Below are 17398 nucleotides of genomic sequence, written 5' to 3'. Positions count from 1 at the left end.
AAAGTGACACAACTAAAAAAACATGATTCTCTAGATGTTACTGTAAATGAGTTAGAATAGTTAGATAAACATTACTTTATCAATCGTCAAAAGTGAACTAAAGTAACTTTATAAAAAATTGTTAAAATCATCAAAACTTAAAAAAGGTAGTTAAAAAAATCGTTACATTCAAAAAAGGGTAGCTAAAAAAAATCGTCGCAACCCAAAAAAGAGAATTTTTAAAAATGACAATTCAAAAAGGGTAGTTTTTCAATGATCGTGAAAAAATGACATTTAATCATATTAAAAATACATTCTTTTTCTACAATATCATTCCTTGATTAGTCAATAATTTTCTATTAAATTGAGAAATTGTTTTTCTACTTTTCTGAGAAACTTCATTTTTGTGATTGTATCACTTTTGAAGTAAAAGAACAATATATTATTATAATTGCTATATGAGGAAGAGATCTCTGCAGACAAATTGTACGAAAACATGCGCTAGCAACGATGATGGCAATGGTAATGCTATGAATAAACAAAATATAATAATGACGATTGTAAACATATCAGTCGTTAGCGGCATAAGCAGCTTCGAATAGGATTCGAAAAGCGGTGACAATGGCAACAGCTGCAGTGGAAATACGATCAGCGTATTATCCCTATTGCACATTTTAGCTTTGCATTAGTTACACAACTACACGTTACACATGGCATTATTCATTGAAGCTACATGCGAACACATTTCATGTTAGTAAGCGTTTTCGATGGAGACTGGGGACTTTGTCATGTCCGAAAGCAACGTTTTGAAAGGTCGTCTACTCTGCTCGTCGCAAAACAAATCGGGTAGCCGAACTTCAATGGGATGATGAAAATCAGTGGAAAAATGATATGACGCATCTCAAAAGCTCTTCACATGTCTTTTAACGTTTGTACATCCTGACTTGATTATGTTTAACGAACTTACGGTTTCCTGAGTAATTAGTCATGAAACAAGAAAAGATCAAACGTTCGTTAAATAGATAAATAGTTGGGTATTCGAGGCTCTTCGAAGGTCGAACCACCGTGCACTCGATCGTTGTCAATCGACAATTCAATCGCGCACAAATAATCAAGTATATAGCATAATGAAGATATGTAGCGAGGATGCGAATTGAAAGGATCGGTCGGTAGCGTGATTCTTTAAAGAAATATTGAAAATCATGGAGGCGAATCGGATTGCGGTCTATGCCGCGGTGAGCGATCGTGATACATCGCTCGATTCGGAAAACCGCCCGTGGGACATTTTGTCACGGTACAATACACGGTAATTACAGCTCTCGCGAAAGAAAAAATCGCTCGAGACACAGCGGCAGGAACGGTGTAACGCCATTAAAACCGTTCACCGTTAACCAAGCTCACTCGCGCTCTACTGACCTCTCAATGAGTTTACGCATCTCCTCGGTGGTCATGCCGTCCTTGCCGCGAGCATTCACTGAAATAGAAAAACACACGGCACGATTGACACAACGATTAAACTACTACGACAACACGTAACATGCAATTTGTGGAAAACTATATAAACGATTAGGATTAAAAAAGACAAAAAAAAAAAAGAAAGAAAAACACATAAGTCCACGGCGAGTCTTCTTCATTCGTGACTCGCCCGCCATGCGATACGTCCGCATAATGAGCCGCCGTACGCCTAATAATGCTTAATGCATAATGAAACGAGCATCAGTAAGTAGGGTTGAATCAGAACGAGAGGGAGTTCCTCGAGAGGGAGCATGTCACCGGACGTAAGATTCGAGCGGGAAAGGCGAGCTTTACGAGCTTTACTTCCCCGTCGGATCAGGTCGAGCTTCATGATCTCCCTCGTTCGCTCGTTTCTCTCCGAGCTGTCGTGAATCTTTCTACTGACCGCCGTAGTTGCGGTTGACAAGCTGATCGCGATCACACTCGGCCTCGCTGATCTCGTTGCTCTCCTTGCTATCGTTGAAACTGGAGTTATTCTGATCCTGATGATTTCTCGGCGGCGGTGGAGGCGGTTCCGGCGAGCCAGAGATGGGAAGGTTGCGAGCCGAGCCTACACTACGACGTCCGACCGATCCGCGAGATCCATAATGATCGTAAGGTGCGCCGTATTGTCCGTACTGTGATCCGTACTGGTCTTCCTCGGGAGCGCAGTTAGCCGGATCGTCATATTCGGGTGAAAAGACATTGTGCGTGCCGCTGCCGCCTCCTTGAGATGGTACTCGAGAGTAGCGACCGTTTTGACGAGGCTGTGGAAAAAATCGATCGCGATTCCAGCAGATCCTAATTACATTAGGGATGTATTGTCTCCATTATTCTTTTATCTTTTTCTTTATTTTTTATTTTCCTTTATATATATTTCTCTTTTGCATTTTATGTTACATTGTATATCGTATTGTTGGCTGTTGTTTAAGTAACGTATTTTATTAATAGGATTTTTTCTAAGCCTCTTCACTGCCTGTGATTTAATGCCATTTTTACAAATATCGGAAATCTTTTAATATTTGTAATATAATAATTCGCGAATACGTTGCTTTATTGTTTAAATACGAAAAAGAATTATAAAATACCATAGACTGAGATCCAGAGCGGCTATGAGCAGAAGCGTTAGTCGGATGTCCTACGGGTGGTCCCATAGTGCCAGAATGGCCATTTCCTGGATGAGGGAAGGTTTGGAATTGCATAGCTTTGCTCGGATCCATTTCCTCGCGGAATCCCAATAAATGGAACGTAGCATACGGGCAGATCTCATCCTCCATACCTAAAAATGGACAATCAACCAGGGTAGACTCTGCCACTATAGATGGAAAATCTACGAGACATTGTTGAACAATACAGATTGCTATAAAAATTGCTTCCCGTGTGTAAACTTTTACTTATTAACAGCAATTTCAGCAAATACAGTTTGATTAAGAATGGAATCGAAAGAAATATTTGCAAGCAATCCTTACTATTAATTTTATATGCGTCTTATGTCCAGATTTAAACGACCAAAGAAATTCCTTTTGCTCACTTTAATGCTTCTTCTTTCTTCGATTCTCATTCTATCATTAAACCTTCAAAAATTAATCGTGCGTTAAAAATGTATTTAAATAAATTTGAGTCCGATCATTTTATCGATTATTTACATAATCTTTGTTATACGACATTATACGTAAAATAATGTTATAGTCAAGATTGGAAAGTAACACGTTACTAATTATTATAACATTGTTAGTAATAGATAACAACGTTACATTTCTTTATTTATAACGTTTTAATGGTTATATTCTTGAATGAATATAACTATTATTTTATACGTATGTAAAATATAATATATACATACATATGTATGTAAAACATGAATAAGAAAGTTTTTTTGGCCGATATTGCGATAAATCACTATAGATCTTGTGTTGAATCGATCAGTTAGTGATATTGACAAAGATAATTGAGTCACTCTAAAAAATATGATCGTAAAAATTAGGTAAAACATAACGAAAATGGTAACAACTGTTTTTTAGTATAAACGAATGTTGGTGATAAGTTAAGACATTTTAGGATAAGTAATAAATAACGCGGTAACACACACGCAAGATATTTTTATAAAATAACTTTCGCAATTTTTGCTATAGTCTTCAATTAACTATATTGCGTTCGAATATTTGCTGACAGTACTAAAAATCCATAACATATGTTACGTATAGATTTTCAGTACTGGCAGTGAATATCGCAGTCGTAATCATTTTAATTTTAGTTATCTGATTATTATAGTATAATATAATAATTTTAGTTATTTGATTTAAAATATTCCTCTTATATCCATCCTCTAAAAATCCTAAAAATCGATATGACGGACATAGAGACTTCTATCTTGGAAAAGACAATGCATGAATGAATGTAATTCCTCCCTATATGTGGTTCGTGTTATCTGTCGGCGTGCTATGAGCGCAGGCATGCGGAAACATGCAAACATTGAGAAACAAGACGTGCCGTTAAAGTGATGTGAGGTTTCACGAAACGAGAGGGGACTTACGAAGACCGGCTGGTACGAGCCAGCAACATCGCCGGCTCCGGCCTGCGATTATCAGTCTCTAGGGCGATCGGGCGAATGCCGAATGCCCGTTAACCAAAATTGCTATTACCAACCTCTGTGCGAAAGACCATCCGCGCTGCCCATACGTGGTGGTGGTGGTGGGCATCTCCTGTTGGGCGGGTAGTGACTCAATTCCTCATACATGTGTCGCCTCGGATCCCACGTCGAGTGACTCCTTAATGAGCTAGTTCCACCTATCGAACACATACTACAAAGGTCGTACGACACGCTGGTGCCTATCAAGATTCGTTCCCGCCAACTAATAGCCCTGTTATTCTCTTTAAAGAGTTTAGAGGATTTGAGCTCTGGGGAGAAGGTATTCTTTATTACTAATGTTTGATTAATACGCAAATCGATACAGTCGACACTCGTTAGGCACCAACGGCGTGATAAGCGCAAACAAGGAGAAACGAACGTTATATTTTCGCTGGAGGGGACATACAAACTCGGTAATATACGGTAACGTATATAAGAACATTTCAAAGCATGGCGAACGAAAAAAGAAACTGGCATTGATCGTGTATATGGGTTTTGTCTGGCTTGGGGATCTGTCTGATACTGATTGGGAGCCTATCCTGCGAACCTATGTATGTGCAAATCTCGATGTGTATCCCTTGAGAAAAGATGAAAGAAGGAACTATCGTGCCGATACGACAACAACTAGACAAGTTGAAATTGATCTAAAAGGTAAGTGTTGGCAGTTGGGCTTACTTATAACTGTACCTCGCTTGATACGATCGCAGGTGTTATAATTTGAGCCGGGTACAGGTGGAAGCTTGCGATTCGGGGGTGCGATGTATCCCAATTCATCGCGAAGATCAGATCTGCGTTTGTCCAAGGTAGCGCCGCCAACTCCGGTTTGCTGGTAGACTACGTCGTCTGAAATAAAAACGCTCAATCTAATAATTGTGGATGTACGTACATTTTGATACTTCTGATTTTATTATCGACGAATTGTATTGATTATATATGCCATCACCCACGCTTGTGAAGTAAAAGGAATGCGTAGGAAAGAGGAAAATTCTGAAATTTAATATTCGGAGAGGATTTCAAGACTAGGGTGGTCGACGCGTGGATCGATCGTCAGGAATTATCATTAATATTACGACAATACAAAATATAATATTGTTATGATAATATCTATGACTGACGATTGTGATGACTTTTCTCGATCAGCTAATCAAGAATATCATTAGCATCAGTTTCGTATTGATCTTAGTTTCCCGATGAACCTCCACCGTCTTTATCCGACTTAATAAGTAAAAGTAATTAAAAAAAATTTGTATACATTGTCCCTCGTAATATTTCTCGTCGGCTGAAGAGATACCTCGCAGCCGTGTTTGTTCCGGGCCTCGAGTTCTTCTCGAGAGCGCCACGCAAATGACAACTATTCCTACTATTATAACAACGACCGTCGCGCCAACTGGCACCACCACGTTTACGTCGAGCCAGCTGGGTAACCATGGGAAATACCGTCTCACATCCGCAGTGTTGTCATTACCGCCATTACGTATGGGAGGTGCGATCGTACCTGTTTAAAGAAGAAAATAAATTTATGACGATTACCTTTATCGCTACTGTGACCCTTCCCTCTGAGAACGCAGATCACAATGACGGCAACGATTATTACGAGTATGGCTGCTACCACAGGTACGACCAGATTTAAGTTAGCCATGAAAATTTTCATTGGGTCTTCATCGTTGCTACCACCGTTCACGTCCGGCAGCTCGCGGGCCGGTGCAATGGTGCCTGGAACAGAAAACGTTTCGGCGACCGTTCAATCCAGCCACCATTGGCACCGGCTACGAGGCGCCGCGCTGTGTGTCAGACGACCACCCATACTTACCGCCAGTCACCGTCAAAGTCGCAAATTCATACTCGGCCACGGCGAAACCGGCATTATTGTGAGCCGTAACACGCAAATGGTACCAGCTAGCGGGGTCCAGATCCAATACTACAAAGTTACCGCCTGGTTTGACGTTGTTCGAGACTTGGTTCCATTCCTGCTGCATTCTGAAGAAAACATGCGTCTTTAATTATCGGTCTTAATATTAGATGTTCGTCGTATGATTATCCTTTCATCTTACTTCTTCTTGTGTTCAACAACGAAGTACAACATGGGGCAGCCACCATCTGACCAGGTGCTCAAGTGTAAAGAGATGCTGTTCGTGGATACCTCGATGAATTTCGCCGCTTCGGGGATGATTGGTTTGGAGCCCTTTGTACGTGTGTTTAGAATGTCCGAAGGATCGCCGATTCCAATTCTGCAAGAAAACTCACATGTGTATGAAATTTCTTATTACACAAATTTACTACGATTTTAGCAGTAAAATTACCCGTTATAAGCGGTGACATAAATCTGATATCGGGAACCGCACCACAGATTCTCGAGTGTATATTTCTGTGCTGTGGAGCTGATCTGAACGGTTTCCCAATCGCCAAACTCAGGTTTGTAGTGAATCGTATAGCCATGAATCGGTGCATTGTCCGTGGGATGCGGGCGTAATTTCATCGTCAAAGAGTTGGTGGTGGTGGCGGTAAGAGTAACTTGCGGTGAATGCGGAGGAGCTGTGAAAATATAACATTAATTTTAATATAACGGATAATTGAAATCAGTAACTAGAACTTCCATGTGTTGGAATATTTATGTACCGTGGACGACCAGCTGATGAGTCACGGTATCATGTCCAAAGGAGTTTTCCACGTAACAAGAATATTCTCCAGCGTCCGCGCGATCGACTTCTTTGATAAATAGCGATCCCTCGGGTAATTGTTTCAATCGTTCGGTTGTTTGAAGATTAGCGCCTCGTACCTTCCATGTTACTTCCGGTGCTGGTACACCGACAGTGAGACATGGCAGCTTAACGTCCTCTTTGTATGTTGCAGTGAACTTATCATCGAACGATGCGATCTTGGCCGGTACTGTAAGTAAAGTATGAAACTTACAATACTTTTTAATTTATAATAGACTATGAAAATTTGTAATCGATTCACAAAGTTAATTTGTTACAATTAAATGTGAATTTTGAATGAATAAATTACCTCGAACACTTGGTCCCAAAGTCACAATCTTGGAAGCTTCACCTTCACCAATATTCGTGCTAGCGGTCACCCAAAATTCATATCTTTGTTGCTTGTCTAATCCAGATGCTTCGTGTGTTAGTTGATTTGGTGGTACTTTCTGACTGGTTGGCTCCTCTGCATTGTCCGCTTTTGTGTAAACAGTATACTGAGAAATAACTCCATTAGGTTGGCTGGGTGGACGCCATGAGATAAGAATGGATTCCGAAGACATGACTAAAGCTTTGATAGCAATAGGAGCTTCGGGTGCTGAAAGTAGACACGGAACATGTAGTACGTTCAAAAATATGTGCTTTCACACAATGAATCAATATATTAATTAATTTCTTAATTACCATCTTGCTCAGTTTGGCAGTGAATTGGTGCAGACTTAACGCCGTCTCCTCCAGATGTGAAAGCCAGAACTTGCATGCTGTAGTTGGTATATTTCTTGAGACCGTGCAGGATGGTTTCGCTAGAAGATGTAATCTTAGTGTCTTTCGTATTCTCGTCGTACCACGTATCGGACGGTCCATAGATGACCTAAAGCAAATATTTAAAGATGCTACTGCAAATGATTTTATGCCTCCCTCTCGAGTCATGTTTTTACTAACTTTGTAACCGGTGATAACGCCATTGGCCGCGCTAAGTGGCGGTGACACCCAGGACACTCTGATAGTCTGAGAAGTAAGAGTTGTGCAAGTAGTGTCATGAGGCGGTTGCTCGGGTACGCCTTCTGCGGTATGTTGCCTACGTTCCTCGCTCATTGGTCCGGAGCCGACTTTGTTAAATGCTTGAACGACCACGCCGTACTGGGTGTAAGTCTTGAGGTTTGCGATCTGCAAGTGGTGCTCCTTTATGTCTTCCTTGGAGAAGTCGACAGTCTCAAACATGTACGGCTTGTCCGACGATTGTCTGTATCCAACATAGTAGCCGAGAATCTCACCGTTCCAGTCCTCGCGCGGAGGCGGTTTCCACGTTACCTGATGAAATTTACATTTATTACATATATATTCCCAAACGCTTATACAGTAATAACAACGTTCCAACAATAACATTACGAATGTTGCTGAAACGCTCTGTATATATGGGCTAACTACAACGCAATTGTTCTGCTTACTTTGAGCGTGTGCTGATCGAGAGCATCTACTTTGATGGAAGTTGGCGGGCCAGTAGGTGCTTCTTCTGCGGTGATAATAGTGACCGTGTCAGACGGATCAGATGTGCCAATTTCGTTTTCAGCGACGATTCGAAGATGGTAGGTAGTCGCGGGTCTTAGATTATACACTCCGGCTACGTTCTGTTGCGAGCCAGGTACGAGCACTCGATCAATATCAGTTTCCCAGGAACCCTTGCTGATTTTGTATTCAATAACATATCGTTTAATCGGGCTGTTTCCATCATAAGGTGCGGCCCATGATAATTGTACCGAACGTCCTGATTTATCCAATACTTTAAGACCATATGGAACTTCTGGCACCTCTATAATAAATACAATAAATACATATATAATAAATTGGATCATGACTTTACAAGTTTATCAAACATGTTATGTATAATTATATGAACCAACCTTGTACGATCATATTAATGCTAGTGTCATCACTACCGAAGGCATTCGTGGCTACGCAAGTGAACAAGGCAGAATCGCTTCTTTCGGTTCTTTTGATGCTCAAGTCGGACAGTACTCCGTTAGCCAAGATTTCTTCACGAATAGTATAACGAGGATCGCTCTTCGTATCCAATCTCTTGTTGTTCATGTTCCATAAAATGCCAATTGGTTTTTCTCCTTGCGCCTCGCATTGCAATACAGCCGGTTCTCCACGACGAGCGGTTTGATTTCTTAGTTTAATTTCAAATTGCGGAGGAGCTAAAAAGATATTGCAAAAAGTTGTATAAAACGCAATAGAAATTACAAGATGCAAAACGACTAAACGTGAAATACCTTGAACCGAAATAAGAATGACAGCCGATAAGCCTGATCCAATTCCATTAACAGCCTCACAAAGGTAATAGCCTTCATTAGTCTTTTGTATATTGTTAATAGAGAGAGTGCCATCTTCCACGCTAATGTCAGGATTGCTCAATTTCAAATCGGTATAATCTCCCGGCGTATCCCCTGTAAGATGAAACAGACGTGTATAATAAGTGTATGCAAGTAGAAAGATCTACTATTTGTTAGGCTGCGGTTGCTAGTGTACTTACCAGCAGCTCTCTTCCATGTGACCTGAGGCTTGGGGAATCCGTCGGCTTTGCATTCTACTCGTGCATCAGATCCTTGAGCAAATGCTTTATCGGTAGGTTCCAGGATCCAACGAGGAGGTACTGTTACAGAATAAATAGATTAGTCGCGACGTATTTTTGCGTACATAAGATTGTGCAGTATCCAGGAGCCAGTCGCTTGAAAACTCGAGTCGTTTGCTTTTCAAAAGTCTCAAAACTTATTATTTATAGTAATAAAATTATTATTTTTAATTGATTTAGACAAGTGTATTAATTACAGTAATAGTAGACTATATTGTTTGCTCTCTTTAAGAAATATTCTATGAAATGTAAAGAAACAACAATTAAAAATAAATTTAAAAAATGAGTTTTTGAATTTTGTTAAAATTGAGTGTCTGTATTTAAAATAAGTGAATTGCTGCTTAGAATTTATTCATATATAAACATCAGATATTAGAAATAATTTTAATATTGTTAAATGATGAAGACTCGAATTATGTAGCAATTTTGTCGCATGCAGAACAAAACGCGACACGCTCCTGCTACTGCGATGAATAAAATACACGGCATGCGGGATTCTGAAGTGATTATGCGGGTATCTAATGCATGGAATAGAGAGATAGAAAGTGAAAAAGAGAGAGGAAGAGAAAGAAAGAAAGAAAGAAAAAGAGAGAGAGAGAGAGAGAGAAAGGAGACGCATGCAAAAAAGAGAGACTTTGAAGGAGCCTAACGGCGAGCATGCACGAAGCGCTATCGAATTTGTATTCGAGCACGATACATCATGCTGTAACGCGTTTACTAATAACATTCGATTACGCTCGTTCATGTATATAAATGCATGCGTATTAAGTATCTACGCTACATACGCGTCTACAAAATGAACAAGGCAAAATGTGTGATGAGAGATGGTCAGGGGTGGAGGAGGGGCGTGTTTGGGGGAATCCATTCGTGGGTATAGGGTTATGATGAATTGATCGTGGGGTGAATTCTGAGATGTGGTTGGATGGTCGGTCGGTCATCATAGTACAAGGACGCATTTTAGCGCGAATGGGGGGTACGGTGAGGTATAAATCGACACTCGAACGTACACGAGACGGATCACATGCAACTTGCATGTGAAACCTACGCAATCCTGCGATCACAAAAAGTGGCATTTAAATCGTTTGTACTACGGGAATGGCGAACGCGTTCGTGAAGGATGTAGAAACGCGATGAGATTCGCGTGCGAAAGGAAAGTACATCCTGTCGCGTTATTTCGCCGCAGGGATGATCGAAGCCAACGTAAAAAGTCGCATAAGAGCGGCTGACGATGAGAGCAAAATAAACGAGGGAAAGGCCAACGGTTCGGCAAAAGCTATTGATTCTCAGAGCATCAGAAGGAAACTCGGATTGATCTTCGCTCGCTTGAAATATCGGCAGATACATAGTAAAGAGGAAATTACAGCGGTGAGAAGTAGATATAGGTAGATAGAGACAGACAGAAAGAGAAAGAGAGGCAGAGATAGAAAGTGTGAAAAGAAAGTAGCAAGATATAGCGAGAGAAAGAGTGTACGCGCGAGAAGTTCGTTATCGGTGACAAAAGCAACGCTTTTTGTACAAGTTGAGCTGAGCGCGAGCTCCAACCAACTGAAATTCCAGAAAGCTTTCGCCAACAGGGGAAAAAACACATGATCAGCGTCACAGCAACGATGAATAAAATGCAACCAATCAAGCCTGCACTTAAATACTCGCGTGGGATCCGCGTTTTTTTTTTTTTTTTTTATTATTATTATTATCATTCCGAAATTTCGCTCAACCATCATTATCAACGTCATGTCATTCTCAGTGCTCCGTTCTTTACTCTGGACCTAACCGTGGACTCGTAAGGTTGCCTCGTGGATCGCCCTGCCCGACGGATTACTAGCGACACACGCGTAACGTCCGCTGTGCTCCGGTGTTACCGGCTCGATCAGTAGTATACTCGTCCGTGGGCCGAGTTTCCCGACGCTGAATCCCATGAACTGCGACAATGGTTCGCCCTCGTGGGTCCAGGCGATCTCAATTGGCGTGTCGCCTATCGGTACCATGCATGCCAATTGGGCGGCCTGCCCGGCATAGATCGGTCGGTCTCCAAAATCGAACGGATTGATCCGTGGCAGGACTGCAACGGAATGGCAGATAGATCCAAGTTCCCGTAACGTTCTTCATTCCGGCTTCTTCGCGATCGACGCGAATGATCGTGGTTGATCGTCTGTCGTCATTTGCGTCCGTTTTCTGTAATACGCTCTTCCGTCCAAGAAACTAACGTTGCTTTTTCTCATATTTTTATTCGGCGTGCTGTTATTCTCCGTAGATTGCACGGGAAAAATAATCGATAGCTCTAAACTAATTGCGTTGAAATAATCGGTACTCTCTGGCAGTCCTTCGACTAAATCGACTGACTTCTGTAACCGAGCTGTCGAGATCAGATCAGAGATGAGAGAAGGGATGCGGAGTGATAGAGAACGTGCCAGAGAATGAGAGACAGTTCTGGGCCGGGAGAGAATGGGGGGACACGGCTCATCTCGTAGTAATCGACGCCTCGTACGTGATTCAAACAGACGTGGGCACAAACTACTCTCGCCTATACGAATCAACTAAATAGTTTAACCTCGTTACACGGAAGATAACTCTCTATAGATAGAAAGGAGGAATATGCGTCGAGCAATGCAGATTTCCAGACACACATATCTCGTAATATCATTACAATACAGTTAGGATAGACAGATTGGAGATTTTACGACGTACGTGAAGCGGCAGCAAGGGGCGTAAATCTAACATATCGAAACGCTCTACTGATAGATATAAATATATATATGTGTGTGTGTGTGTATGTAACTACAGCCGAATAAAAGGGTAAACGTACCACTGCTTTCCTCTCAAATAGTAACACGCATACAAAACGGTAGTACTCTCACTACGCGTACGCCCGTTAAACACCATCATGCCGCGCGGTTTCGCTTTGTGTTAAAGAAAATATACGTATATATATATATATATGTATTTTTTATTTTATTCTCTGTCTTTTACTGGATGCTTTTGTGATTGTGTATTCGTATTTCTCTGTACCGTTCACTTTGAGATGGGCGCTGTGCCGAGCACTGCCCGCTGGATTATCGGCGACGCAAGCATACTCCCCGGCGTGTTCCCCCCTGACAGCGGGAATCGTCAGGGCTGAGACTCTATCCCCCAACGCGGTGATACCCACTCCTTCGCCTACCTCTAAATGGCGGCCCTCGAACAACCACTTGAGCGAAATCGGCGTGTCCCCTTTCACGACCGCGCAATGGACGATTATCAGATCGCCGGAGTTGGCCTCGTCGAACGCGAACGGCTGCAGATGTGGAGCGACTGCCGGGAGATAGAGAAACGAATAGAAACTAGAGACAACAGGCAATAATAGACGAAGAGAGAAAGAGAAAAAGAGTAAGAGAGAAAAAGAGAGAGACACACGGGCGAGAATGAATGTCTCGTTTATTGAGGCGAATTTGCGCCGCATGAGACGCAATTAAGACGCGATATCATCGCGAAAGCGATTAGCTCGGTAATTGTAATCGTGACAGCTGCTCTCGTGTCTGACCGCATCAGTAAAAATGGCGATTTCAACCTAAACTTTATCGCATGAAGATCGGTAAGAGCGCGACGGATATTTGAATGAAAATCAATCTTGAAACGAGTGTCTATGGCTACGGGAAAAAGCGGCGGTCTAGGATGACGGATAGGGAAACAGCTTGGATATACGGGATTGAGGAGAATTCGCAGGAATTCAACGAAATATCGAGTAGATCCTTGCGGATCAGAGTATGCACCGTTCACAATGAGATCGGCCGACAGCTCATGCCTGCCGGCAAGGTTTTCCGCGACACACGTGTACGTTCCAGCATGGGTCGCCTGGACGGATCCTATGCTGAGTATGGCGCCACGTCCGCCCAAATCCACGATCGAGATTCCGGAGTGCGGCGAGATCGCATGACCGTTTAAGGTCCAACGGAGCTGCAAGGGTTGATCGCCCTCGACCACTGCGCACGGTACCGTTACTACTTGACCTGAGTTAAGCGGTTCCTCGCCGAACGCGAATGGCAATAATTTTGGAATGACTGGAAGAGAGAAAGAGAAAGAGATCAGAAAAGGAGAGAAAGAGTCTTGAAGCCGCAGGCTACATCAGCACAGGCGGAGATTATTGCGCGATTATTAGATCGGCGAGATAAGAAGTTGTATATTATCTCGTGAAACATCCTCGCTTCATTCGTCCTCTCTTCGTTTCTTCTTATTTCCGATTATTTTAACGTCCGTGTTATGATGAGCGTGTCATTCTTGTATTGTATCAGGACGCTATTTCACTTGTGCGTTTTTGACACAGACTCGAAAAATTTATCGTACGACAAAAACGCACAAATGTAATCCCATCCTAACGCTGTATAATGTTTCGCGATGCTGATCAATAATGAAATCAAAAGAACAGGCAGGTATATTCAAAGAAATTGAGAAAAAAATGTCATGTTCATTTACAACATTTGGTGACTAAAATGACAGTGACGGGCTCTAGAAAACACAGACACACGTCGTGCTACGAGTAATATGAAAAGCGAAGATACGGAGAAACTTAGAGAGAAATAACGGCATAGGATAAAAGTATAAAACGGGAACGAGGCCTTGAGAGACTCGTGAAAAATATCGGAGGGGTGGATAAATCAAATGAGGATAAATTCAGACGAAAGATGGCTAAATACAGAAATGCAAACTGTGGCCATAGGCTTGTCGAAAGATGTACCATTCACGTTTAACATGGCTGAATAAGAGGTCGATCCAGCTGCGTTTGAAGCAACGCAGGTATATTCTCCGGCGTGTCGCGCAGCTACCGATTCGATGATTAGTTGTTTGACGCGCTTTCCAGTATCGGACACGATCACGTCGCCGTGATAAGACTGTATAGGACGACTGTCGAAAATCCACGTGATCTCGAGAGGAAAATCGCCTTTGGTCACTACGCATTGCACCGACACCAGATCTCCGGCATTAACGGGTTCCTCGCCGAAGGAGATCGGTGCTATCTGTGGAGAGACTGCGATACGAAAAAGAAGATAAAATATATGATTCGAAAAAGAAGGACAAATCACGCATAATATCTTGTAAAATCCGATGAATAAACGTGTGTAGATTTCTTAGCCTTGAGAATTCATTCAAAAACGTGAGGAATAGTTTTTGCGATTTTTGCATAAAGATATGAGAGGAATAAAATTGAAGGTAGCTTTGGTTTTTCATGATGTGGATCGATATCCAAGGACCGATAGCTTTAACGATTAAATTTTGTTATTGGAGAGGATAGATTTCGAAATACTTTGCGGGATAAAGTGCTGGCGGTGACACTACGTCTTGACATGCGGCTTTTTTTAAATACCATTGACCGACAAAACGGCGGAACGGCTGACGGATCCGACCAGATTGCTCGCGACGCAGCTATATTCGCCAGCATGACGGGCAGTCACAGATTCAATGGTCAGGACGGACGTTTTTTTCCCGGTATTTGTAATTATCACGTCCGGATGATTGAGACGCGTAATAATTTCGCCATTGAGGTTCCAACGTATTTCGATTGGTAGGTCACCCTTTAAAATGCTACACATTGCAGAAACTTGCTCGCCCCAATTAGCTGGTTCTTCACTGATAGAAAATGGAGCAATTTGCGGGGCGACTGAAAACAATCGCAGAAAATGATCAATATAACGATGTATATAACAAATGTATATAAACTTTTCTTTTGTGTAGATCGATTGGAATCGTAGAATTTATATATGCATCGTCGAGCAAACGTACTCCGCTTTCAACGCTTCCATCGCTTCCTTAATAATCTTAATAATCTTAGGTCGTGCCATTGCTAAATTTTCGTGTTTGTACGTTATCAATTGCCAATTATACCTCACACGACGGGTGGACGGTTAAGACGGTTTTAGAGGAGTGCCGTGTTATCGTTGTATACACGAGGATAGGAGAACAGTTTCGTCTAGGTACGTTATGCTTGCAAGCAGAATCTCAAGCTCAATCTCTCGATCGCAAAGAGGCACTTCATTTCATGTCATGCCAGTACCGTTCACAGCCAAGGTGGCGGAGTAACTCGTCGCTCCGGCAGCATTCGAGGCTGTGCAAGTATACTCCCCAGCGTGTCTCGGACTCGCAGCCTCGATCGTCATTAAACTGACTCGCTTGCTGGTACTCGATATCGATATATCTCCGTAATTCTCCTTGGTGATAGCCTCGCCATTCAACGCCCACGCTATTTCGATCGGCAGGTCTCCCTTCACAACCGTACAAACCGACGAGACCGCTTCGCCCCAATTCGCGGGCTCGTCACTGATCGAGAACGGCGCTATCTGCGGAGCGACTGAAAACGATTTTCCAAAATATGACAGATCTATTTACAGGATAAATCCATTAAGTTCGAACATTTGCGTAGCACACGAGAGAAAAATCATTGCAAAGGTGCCTATTATAGGGAGAATATTATATAGAAAAACCTTTTTCTAGTCGTGATCTAATTCACTATCTTGATATATTTGTTTCATTATTATTTTATATTCTCTTATTAGTATATTTCTATCGCCATATAGATTTTTTCTTCATATAAATAATATAATAATTAATAGATTTTAATTCGGGAAAGATATAAAGATAGGCAAGTTCGGTGAGATAATACCTATTCATGATACCGTTGCTTCGAGCTAACACAATGTGATAAGATAGTGAGATGCAAAACGTCCGCGAATACGCGATAAGGCCAGACGACAGACAAATGTGTCCTCACCATACTCCCCATACTTGATGAAACAACACAAGGGAATGTTGAAAAGATTATAAGCACTGGTGAAGAGATTGAAGGAGATGTGGTGAAAAGGAAGGTTTTGTCGTCGCCCGGCGAAGGAAGAATAGTCGAAATGTCGTCGCCGTATATAGGTACACGTGAACACATGCGCACGATGTTACCGTTCACGGCTAGAGCGGCCGTATGGCTGGAGGCTCCGGCTTTGTTCGACGCGGTGCAAGTATACTCGCCGGCGTGTCTAGCCGCGACAGCATCGATCGACAGGACGCTGAGGCGCTTGCTCTTCGTAATAGTGAACTGATCTGTACTTTCGACGGATATCGGCTCGCTGTTGAATGCCCAGGCAATGTCCATCGGGAAGTCCCCCTTGAGAATGGAACAGGTCGCAGAGATCGCCTCGCCCGAGTTTATTGGCTCGTCGCCGAACGTGAACGGGAAAATCTGCGGAGCAACTGCGATCGCGAGTCGCGCGTGAGAATCGATAAATAACATCCACGTGTTGGTAAAATCCCCTCACGATTCTTACGGTCTTTTTACGATCCTCGTGAGACGGTCGTTGGCAAGCGTAACGATTCACGGCGATTATAGGAACAAGGGTATCGTATCATGAGATTAAGACAATGCGATGAGGCAGGTTTTAATGATCTATGAATCGCAATGATGGATTAGGCAAGTGCTGTACGACGTTTAGCTGACGTGCATATGTGCTTCTGGAAATATGTAGATACCGTTGACGACGAGGATGGTCGAATGGCTGACGTTGCCGGCTCTGTTCGTAGCTACACACGTGTACTCGCCCGCATGCCTCGCGGCCACGGATTCGATGCTGAGAGCACTCATATGTTTATTTATGTTCGTGATCGTAATATCAGAATCGTGTAAACTAATCGGTTTTCCGTTAAACATCCAAACGATCTTTACGGGAAAATCGCCTTTCATAATGGAACACGTCGCCGAAACCATGTCACCCCAATTCGCCGGTCCGTCACTGATCGCGAAAGGCCCTATGTGCGGCGCAACTATAATATTATAATATCATAATAAATCAGAGATCAATTTCATGTTAAATTTAACTTTATCCAAAGTTAATAAAGAACAAATATTGGACTTATAATAATTAAATAGCAGCTTGGAAGTGTCACAATTTTGCTCGTAGAATCAATTCTTTCAACGACACGACGCATCTGAATTATTCCTAGTATTTGCTAAAATAA

At 42.3% G+C, this 17398-nt stretch overlaps 1 protein-coding gene across 1 annotated transcript in view; it reads right to left on the bottom strand.

The window, feature by feature from the left end:
- Positions 1-17398, bottom strand: part of LOC108753817 (Down syndrome cell adhesion molecule-like protein Dscam2) — a 78514-nt gene that overhangs the window by 4499 nt on the left and 56617 nt on the right. Inside the window, exons 12-29 of the mRNA XM_018495735.1 lie at positions 9332-9451; positions 9072-9245; positions 8700-8996; positions 8247-8608; positions 7741-8109; positions 7483-7669; positions 7109-7396; positions 6719-6988; positions 6403-6634; positions 6154-6330; positions 5913-6079; positions 5633-5815; positions 4778-4945; positions 4120-4260; positions 2562-2752; positions 1880-2240; positions 1396-1453; positions 947-952 (exon numbers count right to left, since the gene is read on the bottom strand). Coding sequence (XP_018351237.1) covers positions 947-952; positions 1396-1453; positions 1880-2240; positions 2562-2752; positions 4120-4260; positions 4778-4945; positions 5633-5815; positions 5913-6079; positions 6154-6330; positions 6403-6634; positions 6719-6988; positions 7109-7396; positions 7483-7669; positions 7741-8109; positions 8247-8608; positions 8700-8996; positions 9072-9245; positions 9332-9451 — 3751 coding nt within the window. The remainder of the gene's footprint in view (positions 1-946; positions 953-1395; positions 1454-1879; positions 2241-2561; positions 2753-4119; positions 4261-4777; positions 4946-5632; positions 5816-5912; positions 6080-6153; positions 6331-6402; positions 6635-6718; positions 6989-7108; positions 7397-7482; positions 7670-7740; positions 8110-8246; positions 8609-8699; positions 8997-9071; positions 9246-9331; positions 9452-17398) is intronic.

The sequence above is a fragment of the Trachymyrmex septentrionalis genome, unplaced genomic scaffold, assembly GCF_001594115.1.
Source record: "Trachymyrmex septentrionalis isolate Tsep2-gDNA-1 unplaced genomic scaffold, Tsep1.0 scaffold72, whole genome shotgun sequence".
Taxonomy (NCBI): domain Eukaryota; kingdom Metazoa; phylum Arthropoda; class Insecta; order Hymenoptera; family Formicidae; genus Trachymyrmex; species Trachymyrmex septentrionalis.
Note: the sequence above shows the minus strand (reverse complement) of the source record. Positions and strands in the feature narration are given on the sequence as shown.